Source organism: Notolabrus celidotus, chromosome 3 (genome assembly GCF_009762535.1).
Source record: "Notolabrus celidotus isolate fNotCel1 chromosome 3, fNotCel1.pri, whole genome shotgun sequence".
In the NCBI taxonomy this organism is placed as follows: domain Eukaryota; kingdom Metazoa; phylum Chordata; class Actinopteri; order Labriformes; family Labridae; genus Notolabrus; species Notolabrus celidotus.
Genome location: NC_048274.1, coordinates 10,312,752 through 10,332,582, shown reverse-complemented (window position 1 = coordinate 10,332,582; position 19,831 = coordinate 10,312,752). Strand labels below are relative to the sequence as shown.

At 39.9% G+C, this 19,831-nt stretch overlaps 2 protein-coding genes across 4 annotated transcripts in view; one reads left to right on the top strand and one right to left on the bottom strand.

Moving 5' to 3' along the window:
- Positions 1 to 19,831, bottom strand: part of igdcc3 (immunoglobulin superfamily, DCC subclass, member 3) — a 167,959-nt gene that overhangs the window by 128,632 nt on the left and 19,496 nt on the right. The window contains exon 2 of the mRNA XM_034679784.1: positions 16,693 to 16,911. The gene's annotated coding sequence lies outside the window, so the exon portion shown is untranslated. The remainder of the gene's footprint in view (positions 1 to 16,692; positions 16,912 to 19,831) is intronic.
- On the top strand, positions 1,466 to 19,639 carry slc17a6b (solute carrier family 17 member 6b). Of its 3 annotated transcripts, none has more exons than XM_034679787.1 (12): positions 1,466 to 2,387; positions 3,817 to 4,072; positions 4,868 to 4,986; positions 8,013 to 8,127; positions 9,818 to 9,905; positions 10,022 to 10,108; positions 10,613 to 10,755; positions 11,340 to 11,489; positions 11,952 to 12,084; positions 12,422 to 12,532; positions 15,304 to 15,431; positions 16,574 to 19,639. In XM_034679787.1, the coding sequence occupies exons 1-12, from the start codon at positions 2,314 to 2,316 to the stop codon at positions 16,913 to 16,915; spliced, it is 1,746 nt and encodes a 581-aa protein (XP_034535678.1). In that variant the 5' UTR covers positions 1,466 to 2,313; the 3' UTR covers positions 16,916 to 19,639. The 3 variants fall into 3 exon arrangements, with proteins under 3 accessions (XP_034535678.1, XP_034535677.1, XP_034535679.1); XM_034679786.1 differs by lacking the exon at positions 1,466 to 2,387 and adding an exon at positions 3,339 to 3,448; XM_034679788.1 differs by lacking the exons at positions 1,466 to 2,387; positions 3,817 to 4,072; positions 4,868 to 4,986 and adding an exon at positions 6,666 to 6,841.

Sequence of the window (19,831 nt, the reverse complement as noted above, 5' to 3'; positions counted from 1 at the left end):
ACCACAACAATAAAATGCTCTAACACTCATTTGTCATGAATAAAATCAGGATATTTTTCTATTATGTAGAGCAAACACTCTGAAATGAATCAGACTGCAGGATGAAGGACTACTTTTGATATTTTATCTACTTATAGTTGATAATACTTTTAAGTAAGGCAAGAGACCTATACTTCCTCTACCACTAGATGTCACAAGATCCTGTTTGTGTGAGCACTGAGTTAACAGAGAACAAGGAAGCTTCTTTACCTGAGACTATTAGATAAGTAAACAGCCTTGCAGAATCAAATTCAGACACCACATACAGCAGGTTCAATAACTGAAACGTTAGAAGTATAGTTGTATGCCAACCTTTCTTTACTGAAAGTAAAGTAAGAAGAGACATGAAATACTTTCTGCTATAGGGTAAGTTTTAGAGAAATGAGCAAGAGTAGTATTTATTTTTATAGTATCCTACCATAATGATGTCTAAAAATCAGTAACGATTATATGAGATATAGGAACTGAGTCAAGAAAAGTTGCTGTGTTTTATTTATTTTGTAACAACGTCTTAAACTGCCTTTTTTTAAAAATCACTTTTTTGTCACTTTCTGACTCTAGCTTCAAGAAGACTCTGCTCATGTGCAATAAGTGGCAGAGGCAATGATAAGGCTGAGAATAGGCATGTAGACAGACAGGTAAGTTATCCAATCACCTGATTCAGTTTAGATGAAACTATTACAGATGTAATAACCACAGATACTGGATTTTTTTTCTATATCAATGATTGTGCACAAAGATTCAGAATTTCATCAAATTGGACTTCAGGGGTTCCGTACATTGACTTCCTGCTCGTTGTTGAGCTTTAAGAAGAGTTTCAATAATTGTTATAAAATACCTGTAAAATACTTTTTAAATTGAAGTGTATCGAGACATGTTATAACACTCTGAGGTGCCTTTAAATATTAAAAAAATATTAGTAAAATAAAGAAACATGTATCTTAATCAGGCACTTTAAAAGAAAAAATAAATATTAGCTCTAATTAGCTCAAATAAGGACTTGTGTTACATGTGACCACCAGATGGTGCCCCATACTAACAAATGACAAGAAACACACATCTATTTTCTCTCCTGTCTTTTGTCTTATAATCACACATGTATGATGTATTGATTAAATATTACAGCTGTGATTTTAATTAATTTATTTGTATTACTGTGTGCATTACACTGCCACTCGTTGTCTCGATGTGATATGCAAAAGCTCATTGTATGATACCAGATCCTTTCAAATCTCATTAAAAATACATATCTTAGTAGTAAAATCCTTCAAAATCTTTCCCCCTTACTCTGTGGAAAGATGTGGTTACAGGAGGAGGAATCGGATATGGGAGAGGCATCAATTATTGATGGATTCCAACATTCAGGGAGGGATTTTTTTTTTTTTTTTTAGTTGGAGGGAAATCCACTCCTGCTCGTTTGGTTTCCATAGCACCGCCCTCAGGAGAGCTGCTGCTTACATATGTGAGAATATCTCTCCTTGTTTTCTGTGTATTTTAAGAGCATAAAAACGCACAAATTAAAACGAATAAAAACACAAGGCTGTAAAAAGAATCCCACTTCATGTAGGCCTCATAATAAAATGATTATTATTATTATAAAAATTTTCCCATCTCCTTTTTATACTTTATATATTTTTTTTAAATAATCAAAAGATAAAGGTGGATACTTGTATTATTTTATATCTCATTTTGACTCTGCTTCACGCGTTCTGCAGCAGTCCAGATCACAGATGCTGCATGCGGAGCTGCTGTCGCTGACCTCGGTGCTGAAACACGACGTCAGATGAACCTGCGCTCACCACAGGAGACACGAGCCAGCCTCACTCCCTCTTTGATTCACTGAAACCACTTCAAACACCCACTGCTGCCTTTTAAACTTTTTCTTTTCATTTTGCATTCATCCTCTCTCTCCTTTTCTCTGCTGTGGTGAACACGCGGGTCCATTACGACGCTGGCAATTAATTCCTCTTTCCTTCTTGTTTTCGTCGTGATGGCAGAGCGCGCGGCTCCTGTGCGCCAGGCAGGAGAGGAGTCGGTGGTGGATGAAGGCGCACTGCTCGTTTAGGTCTTTACGCGAAGGTGTTTTTCGCTCTCGGTCTTTGATTGTTAAAATCAGACTCCTGCTTTTGGGATCCTCGCCTCATCTGGACTCAGATAAGTCAGAACTTGGTTTGTTGTTTTCCTTGTAGCCGCTGCGGTCGGCCATCCTGAGCCGTAACATGACGAATAAGCAGTAAAATAAGACAGAAACAGGCCTACACATAGAAACTGGACATGGAGTCCGTGAAGATGAGTGCCACGGCGGGGGTGAAGGAATTTGCGGGAAAGGCCCTGGGTCATATGCACAGGTAAGGATACGCATTTTATTTTCTCTGTGCGTGCCTGTTCCTTCGTGCTATATAGTGGGATGCTTGGCATGCTTGAATTAAACCACACATATTGAGAGGGTGCAGATTTGCTTGGCACTAAAAATTGTTTTACAACTTGCAGATCTCTAGTCACGCCTCTGGAAGTAGAAGGAGAAAATTATGCAATCAAGTGTGCGAGTGTGTGGGCATGTTTGTGAGTGTGTGTGTGTGTGTGTGTGAGAGAGAGTGTGCCCTTCCTGGTGCGGGGCCTGTACGTGAATCTCATTAGCAGACAGGTTGTGTAGGACGTGCAGGCCACGCGCGATTTTAGAGATTCATTCATGATTTATACCACAATTCATAGTAGCTACCTTTAGAACAGTGACGCAGGAATAATAAATAAACTACTCTCTGGGTCAAACACACCAAACATCTTGTTTCCAATGGCAGGGTGTGTTGAAGACATGCTACTGGTGCCTGCAGCTACACAATAATTACTATCTTTATTATCATGAAGATTAATGGATTAATATTGTATCAATTATGTGTGTCTTGTCGGCGTTATGATGGAATTTGGAGTCTAATGCTCAAGGAGAAATTAAACACAAAGGCATGCAAATGTAAGGATGAAGGGCACACGCTTGGTTAAAGTGAGGTTCTCAGGAAAACGCAGCTGCCCTGTATTTTTTGTGGCATTTCCTTTAATGTTGGAGGCCTTTGATTTCCCTGCATATATAGGCCTATATTTATTTATCTGTGAAGTTATTAGAAAAATGTTGCTCTTAATTCGTTTGCAAACACAGGAAGTTATTTCATTCCAATTTTTATCATTAGAGAAACTGCGACGTTCCTGCAGGAAAAAAAAAAGGAAAAGCACTTTGAGGAATGCCCACAGATGTGCTTGAGTGTGGGGGTGTGTGTTAGTGTGTGTGCGCACGCGTGCGTCTCAGTGTCTGGAGCGGCTGCTCGGTCCCGTGAATGCTAATGAGAGTGAAAGTGAGCGGGCTGCTGCAATGCGGTACAGTGAGGGACGTGTTTGCCTGTTCTCAGCATCATGCCAAGTTTGTTTTTTTTGTTGTGTAGTTGTATTTTAATTTTTATCAAAGCACATACGAATTAAAATATTCTGCTGTTATTGTAAAACCCTTCTGAAACAGGGGAGGCCTCAGATTATAGCTATATGTGGGGGTTCTGTTTGTAATGCTTCCTTCGTTTTCTTGACTTGAATTTGAATTTGCTTCAAGAAAAAATGACCCAACCCATCTAAGCCCTTCATTCCCATACTATACCTATAGGCCTATAACATGTTGTAAAAACCCTCACCATCAGAAGAAGGCTCCCACCTATCATGTAGTTTTTTGTAAGGTACATCATGTTACTTCATGAGGGAACACATGTGAGAGACCCTGTCCTCCCCCGGCTGCTGCAGGGTGATGGAGAGGAAGCAGAAGACCGGGGAGGTGATCGAGCTGACGGAGGACGGGAGGCCCCGGGAGGCCGCGGAGAAGAAACCCCCGCTGTGTGACTGTAACTGCTGCGGTCTGCCGCGCCGCTACATCATCGCCATCCTGAGCGGCCTGGGCTTCTGCATCTCCTTCGGGATCCGGTGTAACCTGGGCGTGGCCATCGTGGGCATGGTCAACAACAGCACCATCCACCAGAACGGCAAGATCATCATCTTAGAGGTGTGGCGACGAGCGATCGTGACGTAAAAAACGTAGACGAAATATCCCCCAAAGACGCACGACACCTGGATCTTATTTTAGAAGAGGGGGGGAAGAGAGGGAGAATAATCCCTCCTCACAGGATATGAAAAACATACAAGGCCTTTTTAATAATAAAGGCATTTTAAAAAATCTTGAATCCGAACTATATTCCCTAATAATGATTTCAAGGTTTTAGCAAATGCTTCCAGTATTTTCAAACATACCTTCACCATAAATGCGCCATGACGCTTATAAAATGTCATTTTTAATTGAAGTCATCCCTAAACACAGATTTTGAAATGATCAAAGGCATCCTTGTATGTCTTGTAAACCTAAATTAGGTCGATTTAATAATTAATGCTATTCTAAAAGCTAACCTCCACCTTTGTTTCCATATATAAAAGATAAAAGCACGTCTCAATATAGATAAATGTGTTCACACATGTGAAGGCAAACAGAATGTAGGCTGTATATTTATGTTTTTTGCCACAATGAACAAAGTTTCTGTTACAGAAAGAGAAATATGAAGATTTCTGTTATTTAATAAGCTATTTTCAGTGCTTTTATTTTGAAGGTTTAGATCACATTAATATCATCTGACCGTTTCAGGCCTATAGTCTAACAAACAGGCCTATAGCTCAAAGTCAGTCCATCAAAATGTTGCTTCGTTTGGGTCTGAATGAAAATAAGTCCAGCCACATATTATGACACAAAAATGTCTCTCATCATTACATTTTTCAGTGATTATATTATGTTTCATGTTTGATCCACTAGAAAGCCAAGTTCAACTGGGATCCAGAGACGGTGGGGCTGATTCACGGCTCTTTTTTCTGGGGCTACATCGTGACACAGATCCCAGGGGGATACATCTCCTCCAGGCTGGCAGCAAACAGGTAGGCGGCTCTCCCCGTGAAGCTCCATAAATAAACTACAACACAGAGGCTTTCATTTGGCACATGAAACACTGGCATTCCTTTTAAATTATTTTTTGGCCTATTTGGTCGGATGACTGAACAGTTGGCAAGACTGAAGCTTTATTCTTATTCTTCTATTGTTTACTATTTCTAAAAACGCAGGGAACGAAAATGCGCACATGGGGAGTTGATTAAATTCAGTCAACACAAAAAAGAACCATGATAAATAATTAAATAAAAACACAGCCAAGACCAGAAAAAAATGGCGTCATCCTTGCGTATAATAAATGGTATGAATTCGCAGTTTTTAGGCTGAGTCTCCCCTCATAAAGGCTGCAGACAGTCATGTGATCCAGAGCTTGCAGAGAGGCAGCGGGCTGGCAGGCCTGCAGCCCGGGTTCAGGGCTCTCTGCCACCTGTTAATGAGCTCCCTCGGGGGATCCGGTCTAATCTGGCACTCTCTCAGGGCGTGGAGACCAGACCCTGTCGTGTCGCCAGAGGCTTTAATTCACATGAGCGCTGCCAATGCGTTGCACGTTATAGTTAGGCCTATAGTATTGTACCGGATAGGCCAAAAATACAAACAAATATGTTGCATCATCTATGTTTTAGGGACTAAATTGGACACCATTGCTGTAGCATGTTCATTTAGGATACATACAATCAGTAAATCAAGCAAGGAAAAATGTCTCTCGTTTATTCTAACACTATAAGGCCTGATATTGAGAATGCTAAGACAATTTAAATATTTAAATGAATATCTCGCTTTGTGTTATGGAATAATAAAGCCATATTGGTTAGACTAATTGTTGCAGCCACCTGCTAACCAAAATCTAGTGTAAGTGCAGCCTGTGCGCATTTATCCACACCCTCGCTGTTCCCCGTCCAGTAGATTGACACGCGGATGTAATCGAATCAATTGGTCTCGTGCCCAACAGTAGTCTCCACCGGATTAGGGCTTGCCCCCCGCGTGCAGATGAGAGGGGCGGGAGGACGTGACAGAAATGCGAAGTAGCTGGGTGTTTATGGACGGCCTGGCCCTTTCGTGCTTTAAACCTGCTCAGCCTTGGATGGAGAAATAATTCTAATGAGGCGTATATCTTTAACCAATTATAGGCGTGCTCAGTTTATTATCTGTCACTGAGTAAATGTTAAAAAAATAGGCTCCTGAACAAAAAAATGAAAGTCATCTTGTTACCACATTCGACTTTATTTCAAAATTCAATGTGAAACTCGCGCGAATTGTGTTTCTTGAACAATCCAGAAGCTAACATGGTGTGCGACAATTACGCACCAACGTCACCTTCGCCAATTTAAATATCCATGCCTATGACGTATGAAGTGCGCTAGTGGTTCACAGCCAATCAGAACGCAGCGTAACTTAGCCTTTACGACTTTGGCCACGGTTACATGATGTTTTTTAATTCTGAATTAATTATTCTGAATCAAATCATTCGGAATTAAAGTATTCTCCTTCGTGTTTACACGAAAATAGTAATTCCGAATTGAGGTTTACATGAAAAACACGTTTAATCGTCTTTATTCAATTCCGCTTAAAGTCTGGGGGTTGGGAAGGTTTCTGATTGGACAGGGGCGGGCGTGTCGTATTTACGTTTACCGGAAGAAAACAGACTCCAGTTCCTGCTTCTTTCATTTTCGGTTACAACATGGAAGACCACACAATAAGTACAATTTTCGCTTTGATTTTGATTATAGTTTTGAATAAGCAGCTCGACACAAACGTACTGCTTCACTTTCGTCAGCTGAGGAGGAGAAGAGAGATAGAGGACTGGAGAAGGGAGGCGGAAGACCGGACTTTGGCGAATCAAAGCCGGTTAGTGCAACGGCTGCTCTACCTTAGCCTGAAATATGCCCGCCAGCGCGGAATATGTGCGTCATCGTAACAGGACAAGGGAGTGGGCATGCGCAGAACGACCGGAATTAATTTAGAGCGGAATGAACGTATACATGATCGAGGAATTATTCAATTTGGATTTAAAATCAGATAAACCAGCCACTTACATCGGATTTAAGTTTAATTCGGAATGGTCATTTTCATTCGGAATTAGGTGTTTACATGGTCATTTTTAATCTTTTTAAAGAGGATTTAATCTTAAATCTGAATATTAGAGGAATTAAAAGTCTCATGTGAACGTAGCCTTTGTTGGCTGATACTGGAATTATGAATTATGAAATTATGAAAATATGAAAATTATGAATTGGAAGTCCTCTGTCCCACCTACCCATTCGAGCTGGATCAAGAGTGTACTTTATTTTCTTAAACTTGAAAAGATTAGGCTGACCCTGAGTGGCAAAGCTCATATCTTTAAAAAAATCTGGGACCCTTTTTTATCTCATGTCGATAGCTCAGCTTGCTGTGTGTCTTCAGACAGAGCATCACCACGGTGTGTCTTACTATGTTGAGATTATTGCTTTCATCTGTTTATCTTTATTATACTTGCTTTTTGTCTTATGTTCTCCATTTTTGGAGTTCTATTCAGTTAATCTGGAGGGAGTATGTGTCGGGATGGGGGGTTATTTGTTGTTTTGTATTTCGTATGTCGTCTGTGTGTTTCCTTGTTCCAAAAAAAGGAAAATGTACCAACCTCTAATTTTGGATGATTGTTTTTCTCTGTGAAAATCAATAAACAAAGTTTTTAAAAAAAGAAAAAAAAGAACCCTACATAACTACGAACTCACTGCTTGATCCAGCAAAGCGATATGATATTTGTTTTTTGCTTCATTTAAAGCTTCATAAAGTCAGCAAGACTTGCAGGCCTTTAGTGTAAAATAGGCGCATAAATTGATGACATTTGTCGCGTGGTGGATAATTAAAAACCCCAAGGCCAATAATGTTCTTTTCATTAAAAAGATTATATTTCACTGCACTGTTCCTCGTCACTGAATTATCACCTTTTAATGACGGTGTCAGCGCTGTCCAAGTAATGATGAGCGGGTTGCTATATTTAAAGTTCTATATTTAAAATGTATTTAATCTTTTTCAGGGTATTTGGAGCAGCCATCATCCTGACCTCCACACTCAACATGTTCATTCCCTCAGCTGCTCGAGTTCATTATGGGTGTGTCATCTTTGTGAGGATATTACAAGGACTGGTTGAGGTAAGAGGACTTAAACGTCACTAAATTATATTTTTCCTTTTTGTAAAAACAAGACTGTGATGCATTCAAGGTCTTTACCAAATGAACCGCACCCACATGAGTTCATATACACAGAACATGTCAAATACCAAATATGGGTTTCTTTTATTATAGCTGTGAATTGTTGGTGTTTCGCATTAATACGAATTCCATCCTTCAAATGTTACTCCACGAGAGAGCAAAGGAAATGCACAGGATATTCCACAAGAGGAAATGTGAGATAATTTGTATTGATCCAGCTCCACTACAGCAGACTGTTTATGCTGTCACACTTTGTATCCTGGAAACACAACAGCAGAGTGTTGGATCACAGATATATGGCAAGAGAAAAACGCTGATGGCAAAAGCGCATCAATCCTGTGGCTTTGTAGTGATACATGACACGTAGAAATCTCCCTGCTGTACAGTAAAACAACAGAGCAGGTACTACAGCTCATATAAAGAACAACAAACATATATACTGCAATGATACGGATGTTTATGGGCAAGGAAATGAGAATGTGGCCGAGAGTTTTTCATTTCAAACGCTTAATCGTGATGCAGACATCATCAGACAAGCATCCCATGTCAGTGGTTCCCAAACTTTTTATTCAGTGACCCCCAAAATGACAGTGCCAGAGACTGGAGACCCCCACTGTCCGGATGTGGTTAAATGTTGCTCTCAGAACAAGTAGGCAAATCCAAAAACCTAAAGATATCTTTGTAATTTAAAGTAGGCTATAGCAGGATAAGTTACTTTGGGGTCATGTGGCAACAAAGTTTAGAAGAAAAATTGATGATGTTTTATATTTTACATTGCTGTATCTAAAATTTAGCTACAAATTTTGTATATGTTTTACAACAAAAGGATAAAAGATGTAATTTTAGATCATTCTAAGTTTTTATGGATTTTTGGAAGGCATCTTGGGTCCTCCCAATCAGTGTCTGGTGACCTCCCAAGGGGTCCCGACCCCCACTTTGGGAACCACTGTCCTATGTGACGAATCATACTTTGTTGAAGCTTGAATAAACACAACCTGATCTTTTCTTCTCTGAAGACTGACGACTGTACAAAGAAAGTCCATGCAGACTGATTTTACGTCAACACATTATGCTCAAATTAGCAGCTGATGAGCATTTAATAGATGCAGGGCTACTTTACTCCACGAACAGCTCATCAGGTCCTCTCTGGCTCCATGCAATTTGTTCATGATAATCATAGAGGTGAAGATGTTAATATTTGTTCGTTATTGTACTAGATATCTGTTTGTTCAGGCTTAAATCTGAAAGGGCGCTCTGTCACAGCTTCAGAGGGGATAGAAGTAGGAGTATTTTAACGCCTCTGGTTGTATAAGGATGGGTCTTAATACTGACAGATTACTATACATCATGAAAACTGTGCCCCATAAATAATGTAGCAAATAAGCAAGCAGCATGTAACTGCTGATTGTAAAGTTCGTTTTCAAGCATTCACTGAGCTCCAGGGATGCAAAAAAAATGGCCGACACGGAGCATTAACTGCTCATTAAATGCATGCAGCTCCAAAGCAAGCTGTTTGAATCAGAGACTCAGAATAACAGGCCAAAGAATTCAGAGTTTCAGCCATCTGCTGTGTTCCTGCATGTTCCCTTACCCTGAATTTAACCAGTTTTTTACTACACGCTGTGTTCAGGGTGTGACCTATCCTGCCTGCCATGGCATCTGGAGTAAGTGGGCCCCCCCTCTTGAGAGGAGTAGACTCGCCACCATCTCATTCTGTGGTACCTCTTCTTTTTTTTTTCTCTAACTTTATCCTGATGACATTTTTTAAACAGGTTCAAATTTGATGCTGCAACATAATTTGTTGTGCTGATTAAAATGTCTCGCTGTCTGTCAGGCTCGTATGCTGGTGCTGTGATAGCGATGCCTCTGGCTGGGATCCTGGTTCAGTACTCAGGCTGGTCCTCTGTGTTCTATGTCTATGGTAAGATTGATTGATGAGGGATTGAGGGATTGTATAATGTCTGAGTGTTTGTGTGAATGTGCACATTGCCCAAGGGAACAGGAAATTAGGTCTAATTCGGAGTGAAATTACAACAATGATATTTATTTAAGGATACCTGGATATTTAGGGGAATATATATATAGCTGTTTTACAATTTGGTGAAACTTGAAGAGTTTGACAATCAGAGAGTCCAGTGAAAGTCAAATGGATTTATCCAGGCAGACTGTGTATTGATTTCCTCCCCTTGGTGTTTGGGTGTGTCAATACATAACCCCCCGTCTCTCTTCCTCTCTAGACTGAATACAGTTAGCTTTCCTGTCTGGGTTTTTTTCTCTCAGGCATTTTGGAAAGATCAGCCTGCCAAACACTCCTCTCTGTGCGAGCAGGGGATTGCATGCGTACCCAAACAAGGCCAAAATAACCCACCATACTTCTTATGTTATTATCTAATGTTCTGCCATGTTATTTGTCTGTGATACGCAGGATGCTTTGGCATCTTCTGGTACTTGTTCTGGGTCTTGGTGTCCTATGAGAGTCCTGCTGAACATCCTACCATCACTGATGAGGAGCGCTGCTATATTGAGGAGAGCATCGGAGAGAGTGCCATGCTAATGGGTCCTGCAGAGGTGAGGAGGAGCACACTGAATATCACTTACAACAAAATGAAGATCCTCCATCAAAGACTCAGTCCACTAGAGTTAACCAAGCGGCATCCTTTGGTCTCAAAATATGAAGCCCATGCAAAAGTGTTATAAACTGCAGTTCATCGAGCATCCGGTTGATGCTCAAGAAACACCGGAAACCACATACACACCAATTAAAAAAAGACAATCTTTACAGCATTAATAAACATCTATTTACATTTACAGCCTGGTTAAAAAAAAAACGGCTAGGGTCTACTTAGCTAATGTACGGGGGGTTCATTTTTTTCTAACGCAACAGTTCAGAAGATATTAAGATTACGAGTTTTGCCCAAATAAGAACATGACTGGCTTGATTGACAGGCGGGAACACATAGCTGTTGGCTAGGAGGCTTAAAACCCCCACCTCTTTACCTCACGCTAAGTTTGGTTGAGTTCAGCATAACCAATATTGCTCCCGCCAACAATTGGCTTCAAAACAGTGCTCAGATTGGTGACGTCACGGATACTACATCCATTATTTATACAGTCTATGGTGTTTACGTCTAAAATGTTATCCTCTGTTCCAGAAATTCAAGACACCCTGGAAGAAGTTCTTCACCTCTATGCCCGTCTATGCAATCATCGTGGCCAACTTCTGCAGGAGCTGGACATTTTACTTGCTGCTGATCAGCCAGCCTGCTTACTTTGAGGAAGTTTTTGGCTTTGAGATTAGCAAGGTGAGTTTAATAGGTCTGCAAAAACTGGACTAAAAGAGAGACTGAAGAGAATTCAATAGATTCAAATGCTATGGAGAGAAACACTAGCTCTTAGGGACGGATGTTTTAGAGCTGAGCATGTGGTGATTGGTTCTTGGAATGAATCATTAAAAGGATCGATGTGGGTGAAACTGGTGGCCTGTAGCCTTTTCTCATGAACTGATGAATGATGTGTCCAAATTCTGTGTAATCTATGTCAGCTTTAGGCATTAAAACATGCCCAAATAGACAAAAATGCACTGCCAATTGTAAAAACACTACTCTGCTGCAATTAAGCACATAACTTTTTGTTAATAAATGGTAAAAATCAAGGTCAAAATGCATAAAAAATGTCCAATGTAATGCATGTAGAGTGATGTGACTGTATTGTGTGAACACATGACACTGTATCTGATCTGCTGGATGCTTTATGTGCTGCTGCAGGTCGGCATGCTGTCTGCTCTGCCTCATTTGGTGATGACCATCATCGTGCCCATCGGTGGCCAGCTGGCCGACCACCTGCGCAGCAAGAACATCCTGTCGACTACCAACGTCAGGAAAATCATGAACTGTGGAGGTGAGAAAACTGAACTCGGGGTGAAATCTCATTTCCAACACCTCTCTCTGCACAGCTACAGGGTGTGACTTTCAGAGTGTTGGATCCATACTGCTCTCTTTTCACTTGATCTTATCTGGTCTAGGAGAAGCTTGTTTTTATAGTTTTACAAAAGATCTATTTGTTCAATACTTAAACACGAGCTGATTGTGGCTGTGCATTGATTTCATATCCGTCACTTATGTAATTGAGTGTGCATCAGACTTAATTCAATTGGCAGAGTGGTGATCAACAGCCTACAGGCTTCGTGAGCTTGTGTGTGTGTATGTGTGTGTGACCTGCTGTTCTTCTGTGACAGGGTTTGGCATGGAGGCCACATTGCTGCTGGTGGTCGGATATTCTCACAGCAAAGGGGTGGCCATCTCCTTCCTGGTGCTGGCTGTGGGCTTCAGTGGATTTGCCATATCAGGTTAGTGCACTATAGATAATAGACACTTTACTATCACATATGCAGGATATAATTTAGTGTATTCAAAATTATTTAATAATTTTCAACATTGTAGATTAATACTGAAGACATCAAAACTATGAAATAATATGGTTTTGCCATAATATGGATTACAACAGTAGTCAAACAGGGCTATCCATTGTGTGCTAACCCTACCTCTGAACAACACAACTGATGGTCTCAAACACATTAATAAGGCGAGTCATTCTACAAATGAACTCTTGACAAGGCTCATGTTAATTAGAAACCATCCAGGAGACCACTTCATGAAGCAGACTGAGAGAATACCAAGAGTGTGCAAAGCTGTCATGAAGGAAAAAGGGGGCTACTTTACAGAATCTAAAATATAAATCATATTCTGGTTTGTTTAACACTTTTTTGTTAATTAAATAATTCCATATATGTTCTTTCATAGTTTTGTCTTCAGTATTAATCTACAGTGTTTCAAATAATTAAAATAAATACAATCCCTTGAAAGAGAAGATGTATCCAAACATTTAACTGGTAGTGTAGTTCATAGACATTTCACTGCAAGTAAAAAAATTTAATTGAAAGTATAGTTTCAGAAAGCATGTGGTGTTACTGGGATATAATCTTTGCTTTCATAATGTAATTTAAGAGGAAAACTACAAACAATGCAAGGTTAGCATAGCTTCCAACATATTATATCTTATGTGTTTGAGTAATTAAAATCCAGTGTGGACAAACAACAAGCTGTAATTTCATAGGTTTGTAAGCTTGTCTTTCCTTTTAGAGAAAGATGATTTCAAGATCTCCCTCTACTCCCAGAGTTAATGCTAGGCTAAGTTACTCCTGGGTGTAGCTTCCAAAAAAGACAAAAGAGTTGTAGATGCTCTGCCCTGAAGTTATTTAGTTAAGTTATTGATTTCAGCTTTTCTTGCAGTGATGAATCACAGGAAATGTTGGCTAGTTTAAATGATATTAGGGGAGTTTATTAGGGGGAGTTTTTCATTTGAAGTAATTAAGTCTACACCACAAAGTTTATATTTATTATCCTCTGTCATTTAAAGGAGAAGCTAAATCTGTCAGTTGTCTTTAAAGGTGACATATTACGCTTTTTTCATCAATATATATTGGTCTAAGAGGTCCCCAAAACATGTCTTTAAAGTTTATGCTCAAAAAAACACTTTGAAATCAGATTTTGGCATGCCTGAAAAACACTCTTTGTCAGCCCTGCTCAGAACGGTCGGTTTTATCTCTGACCACGCCCCCTCAGGAAGTGGATGTGCCCTCGGCTCTCCAGCATGTTGATCTAATGTTTACATGTTGGCTTAATATACACGGCTGCTCACAGACCCGCGTTACTTCAACCCCCTGAATCTGATCCAGAATCTGATCCTGACGGAGAGGCGCCTGCAGCAGGACCTTTCTGAACGATTGGTCACAGATTCTGTGTTTCTTGTTGTTTTATTTGTCAGTATGTAGACGTGTGTCTTGGTACACAGCGACGAACAGATGTAGCTATGTGGCTATGCTAACTAGCGCTAGCACTTTTCCATGAAAAATAAAAATCATCCACTAGATCTTCAAATCTGCAGACGTGGGGAGTAAAACCGACCTTTGTGTTTATTAAGACAGCCTACAACTAGCATGTCTCCCTCCTAAGCTCCTTGTTAGCACACATTTGTGCAGGTAATGAAAAAAACGGAGAAGGAGTTAAGTTGTATTTTATACAGTCTATGGGCTGAACAAGCTCCGAGCTCTAACTCCGTGACAGACCGGATATCGTTGTTACGTAACAAAATCACGGAAGTCTTAAACGGCTCGTTTCAGCACACATTTACAGAAAGGTGGAGAAATCAGAACAGGGGCAGAATGGATTTTTTTCATTTTACGGGGGGGTTGGAGACATGCCAGGGAAACATATTTCAGGTAGAGACCTGTTAAAAAGTCGATTTTGCATGATATGTCACCTTTAAAGCAGTCGTTTTTCTTTATCTGACCGCAGCCTCTCTTGTGTCATTACAAATTCCTGTTGTGTCATTTTTTCATAAAACAAACTAAACAAGAGGAGAGCCTGGATTTTACTATGTTTGGATTATGTTCACTAAAATGGTGTAACTTACACCCAGAGTATTTGACCTTCAGCTAATTGCGTGAAATCAATATTATGAAGAAATGTGATATGAGATTGTAGATGCATGTATTTACAAAATTTGGCTAAAACAGAATGAGCTGCAAAAAGAAAAATACTTCCTCCAGTCATCAGACTTCAACATAAATGTATCGACGGCCAAAATAAATCTTCAGCTCTTCTTGTCCACTCATTGAAAAGATCCCCTCGTGTTTATGCTTAGTAACAAAGGATGCAGAGGTCTGTGACTGTGTGCAAAAATCAGAATCTTGCCTGTTGTCTTGAGCTCTCTGCTGGAGTGTTTAATAATTCAGCGCGAGCTGTCTCAGGGGATCTGCAAGGCAGGCAGTGTGAGGCAGCTCGCGAGGACACTTACTCATTCCGCCAGTCAGAGTGGGGGAGGAGGACGAGGAGGAGGAGGATGTGCGGCGAGTTGCTGCCTATTTCTGCAACAAGATGGTCACCGACCGTTTGTGCTGCTTTTATCTACAACTGTGACCCGCTTCTGTTTAAATATGCACTGTCACAGTGGCTCCCTTCATTCAGGATTTGAATCTGGGTCCCTGGCCTTGTTTACACTCATGACAGTAAAATTAATCAACAATATTTTCATTTTATATGTCATTTCCTCCAACAGGCTTTAATGTCAATCACCTGGACATCGCTCCACGCTACGCCAGCATCCTGATGGGCATCTCTAATGGTGTGGGTACCCTGTCTGGGATGGTGTGCCCACTGATTGTTGGTACAATGACAAAGAATAAGGTGAGGGCTTCTTCCATAGGGTTCTAAAAAACACTATAATTAACCTTTTATGTATTCCCTGCAGAAATAAGTTTTAAAAGCAGACTTAAATAAGATCCCACAACCACAATGCAACTTATGAAGCACCAAAAATGATGGCTGCATATTAATAATGAATCATTGATAACAGGGTGAAAAATGTCTTTGTAGGAGTCATAATTGGTACTAATACATTTTGATATTATTAAATGGTAAATATGGGGTGTTTAGGTTGAATGTTATTCAGAAATATAATCTATAAATACATTTTATAAAACCAGCAGTGCTTTCGTCTGTTTAACGTTCACTCCTCTGTGAAAAAATGACTAGAACATAACAATGCTGTTCATGGGAGTCAACTTAAGGATTTAATCGGAAATACACTGCATTCCCTCTCTTGTTATATTAGATAAGGAGTGCCCAGACTGTAAATCTATGAAAGTGTGTGTGTGTGTGTGTGTGTGTGTGTGTGTGTGTGTGTGTGTGTGTGTGTGTGTGTGTGTGTGTGTATCATATATATGCTGTACCTACAACACATAAAACCCAAACCTGATACTTGCTGAAATGATTTATGGAAATTATAGATTCACAATATAAATATTTTCTTCAGTCTCAAGGCTTCATATGTAAAGTTGCAATTAAGTGTGGTTTAATAGATTTACAAAATAACTGAAATAGGAAATCCTGCTTTTGTTGGGGACTTATTTCAGATATTGGTTAATACCAGGTGGCAAACTCCGGCCACGTGAAATGAAGCCAATGCTGAATTGTTAAAAACTGCAGTTCCTCGATTGTCCACTTGAGGCTGGCTACAAAAGCACCAGAAACCACTTACACACCCATTCAAAGAAAACCATCTTTACAGCAGAAATAAACATGTTTACAGCCTGGTTCAAAAATGTGTTTATTCTGAATAGCTCTTCAGAAACAGCTGGGTGACGTCACGGAGACACGTCCATTTATTATACAGTCTATGGTAAATACATGATAAATGTGCTTGATTCAGAAGGAGGACGTTTGTTATGTTCATGTATCTCAGCTGGTTTTCAGAGATCATTTTCTTACACACAATCAAAGTCATTTTAGTGGGACTCAAAGAAAACACTTTTTGTTCTCCTCTGCAGACTCGAGAGGAGTGGCAGTATGTGTTCCTGATCGCCTCCATGGTGCATTATGGGGGAGTGATTTTCTACGGTATATTCGCCTCAGGAGAAAAACAGCCATGGGCTGACCCAGAACTCACCAGTGATGAAAAGTGCGGCTTCATAGACGAGGACGAGCTGGCAGAAGAGACGGGCGACATCACCCAAAGTTACGGTGCCTTCGCAGCTCCGGCCAAGACGTACGGCGCAACCACGCAGATGAACGGAGGCTGGGCTTCAGGCTGGGAGAAGACAGAGGAGTACGTCCAGGAGGAAGCACAGGGAGCCAGCTACGGATACAGGCAGGATGAGGGATACTCCTAGACCAAACACACATTCATAGACACATGAGTAGACTTACTTTCCTGAGTGTGCATCTGTTTAGTCATAAAAGATATCAATAATACGAGTTAAACTACAACCCATCGTTGTATCGTTTGCACAATTCTAAAAATAACTCTTCAAAAGCATCAATTTATTGTAAAAATCCTAAATGTATGAAACATGAAAAGATATCTGATAAATAGAGGTGTAACACATATCGAATTGGCAGTCTGTAAATGTATTATTATGCATATTGATAATAGATATACTAAATGGGAGTGCAATTGTGTGTAAACATCTGAACATTTCCATCCCATCAGCTGAGGCTTCCTGACCCGACTGAAGCCTTTAGGGTTATTTAGAACCGACCCCTTATTTTAGAGAGTAAACTTACAGTGCAGCGTCCTACCAGCCAGCCATCAGTGTATAAACATGTTACTGCACAGCGTTGTGAAGAGAAAGTAGACACTCTGTGGTTATAGATTGTACTGTACCTCTCCTGAATGCACTCGGAGAAGCGTGTCCTTTTAATGCACAATGATGATTTTTTGTTTTTGTATCACCGGCTTGTGTGTGTGTAAGTGTGTGTGTGTGTGTTAATGTAAGTGACCTGCTGTATAGATGTGATGAGTGGCGTAATGAATCCAGATAACACGTGCATAAAAGGTAAAAAAATGTCCGTCAAATGTTCGCTACATGTGACACAGTTTGTTCGATTTGAGCTCACATCCCAGCAGTGTCGTGCAAGTGTGAAGCTGTGCTTATGATTACAGTCCTCATCACCTTTAAGCCACTCAAAGTCCGGCTGTGTCATCGCATTGTTTATAAAAACATATATAAGAGCGAGATAGAAAAAATATTATAAGAGTTTATAGATTAAATTTAGATGATTGAGATTTTCATGGTTGCAAACAACTTTATGAAAGGGTTTGTGCAATGCAGAAACTTTGAGATATACAAACCAAAATCAGTATGAAAGTATATTTAAGAGAAGCACACATATTAATGTTTACTAGAGAGATAAAGTCCGCTAGAAATTACCATGGCTCTGAAGCACACGTCATTTTTCCCCGAAACATCAATATTTGGGGAAAGAGGTACAATCAAAGTTTAAAAAGCTGAGTCATTTATAGATTTAGTCGTTCTTCATCAGGACTGTAAGGGCGTGTTTTCAACAGGCTGAAAACACCTGACAGCAGATTTCTGTTTCAGTTCATCCTGAAAGAGTTCAGAAGTGAAAGGACGAAAAAAGAAAAAACTGCTTCGTAGAAATAAGACCATCTCTGCAGTATCACATTTTTTAAAGTGAGAAGCACATTAAAAAACAAAGTTTTTAAGGCCTTTACATGAATGGAAGGTTTAAAAAGTCAAATAACTATACTGAGATTGAAGAGGATACTATGTGAATGTCATATATCTACACTTTGCATAACATTCAGTGTAACAAAAGATTTCTATTCCTAGTTGTAGAAGTGACGCTGCAAAAGAGAAGCAATCACAAATGCAATTCGAAAAAAACTTCTGTTCCTCTATTCCCTTTGCAGAATGGAAGAGAGGTGAGACATTGAATATATTAATGTATAAGTAAACAACCTGCCTTTACTTTCTGAAGCCTGCTTTAGTGTCTTATGATCCTAAATTTAAAGACGAGTGAACACAAAACGAGGCTGCAGAGTCGACAACGTCCTCATTCTGCACTTACACTGACGAGGTCTGAAGGGGGCCACGTTTGTATGGTTTGTCACTTGTCTGCACTTCACGATATAGACGTGTGTGGATGTGTATTTATGCATGGAACAAAGTGAAATTTGTTGTAAGTCGTTTTTTTTTTTTCTTGATTTACATTTCCTTTTCTTTCAAACTTATTCGTCTTTGTCTCAGAAACTGTTACTGATGCTTCAATTTCTTTGCACAATCAACCAAAGGTGAAGAGCAGAGTGAGGTTTCAGCAAGAAGTCAAACATATTAAAGGCAGTGCAGACCATCAGCAGCAAGGGTCCAGCATGTGGACCCCCTTAGTGTGCAGGTGGCACCAAACATTACTCAATGTACAAAGCAATAAGTCCATAGTAACAGTTCTGGTCATGAACAGTCATTATGTAACTGTTTTTTACACATTTGTTTTAAGAGTCGTGTTTTTTGTGATAACTAATGTAGAAAATAAATACTTGTAAAGAAAAAATATAGAAATATATGTACAAAGATATAGTAATAGAGTCCAACACAAACATCTTCAAAGAGTTTGTGACAGGGCTGCTCACCAGATGAGAATGATAAAGAGCTCCGCCTGAGAGGCGGACGCTCGTCTTCTTCGTGTTTTCTGTTCTGTGTGGTCCACATGGACTGTGTGCTGTTGTTTCCTCTCCCGCTCTCTCTTCCTCCTTGTGTCTATCTTTCCGTGTCTCTCCCTCCTCCTGTTTTTGGTTCAATGAATGTATTTCATTCTGTGGCTGGACCCCCTTTTGCCCTGCTTAACCACATGTACCTCACCCCTCGCTTGTATAACCCACTGTCACAATATTCGATGAAAGCTGAACAGGTGAATCTGCATTTTCAGAAATGACAAATGTGCAGCCTGGAGTACTTAAAAAAAGTTTCCTGTTTTTGTGCCTCTAAAGTTACAGTGTGGTTCAATGGCTTCTGTTGCTGTGTAAATTGAGAGGTTTGTTGATGTCAAGGTGAAATACTCAATATCCTGTTTTGATATATAAAAAAGTAAACAAATCTTTGTGTCCTTTGTGTTTGTACTTGTATCAAAGAAGGTGATTATTAAGGTGAAGTATTAAATGTACTGTACCTGCATGGCAATTTCAGAAAGCGTATCTCCACCGTTTTTTAATAACACAAGCTTAATTTAAAACCTGCAACAAATTGACAACTCAGAAGTAGGGATGTAAGGTTACACTCAACCCATGA

Coding starts and splice junctions, on each gene's coding strand:
- slc17a6b (XM_034679786.1), top strand. CDS start 3,366: ATGCTAATGAGAGTGAAAGTGAGCGGGCTGCTGCAATGCGGTACAGTG. Junction 4,073..4,867: donor GCAAGATCATCATCTTAGAG/GTGTGGCGACGA, acceptor TTGATCCACTAG/AAAGCCAAGTTCAACTGGGA. Junction 10,756..11,339: donor TGCTAATGGGTCCTGCAGAG/GTGAGGAGGAGC, acceptor CCTCTGTTCCAG/AAATTCAAGACACCCTGGAA.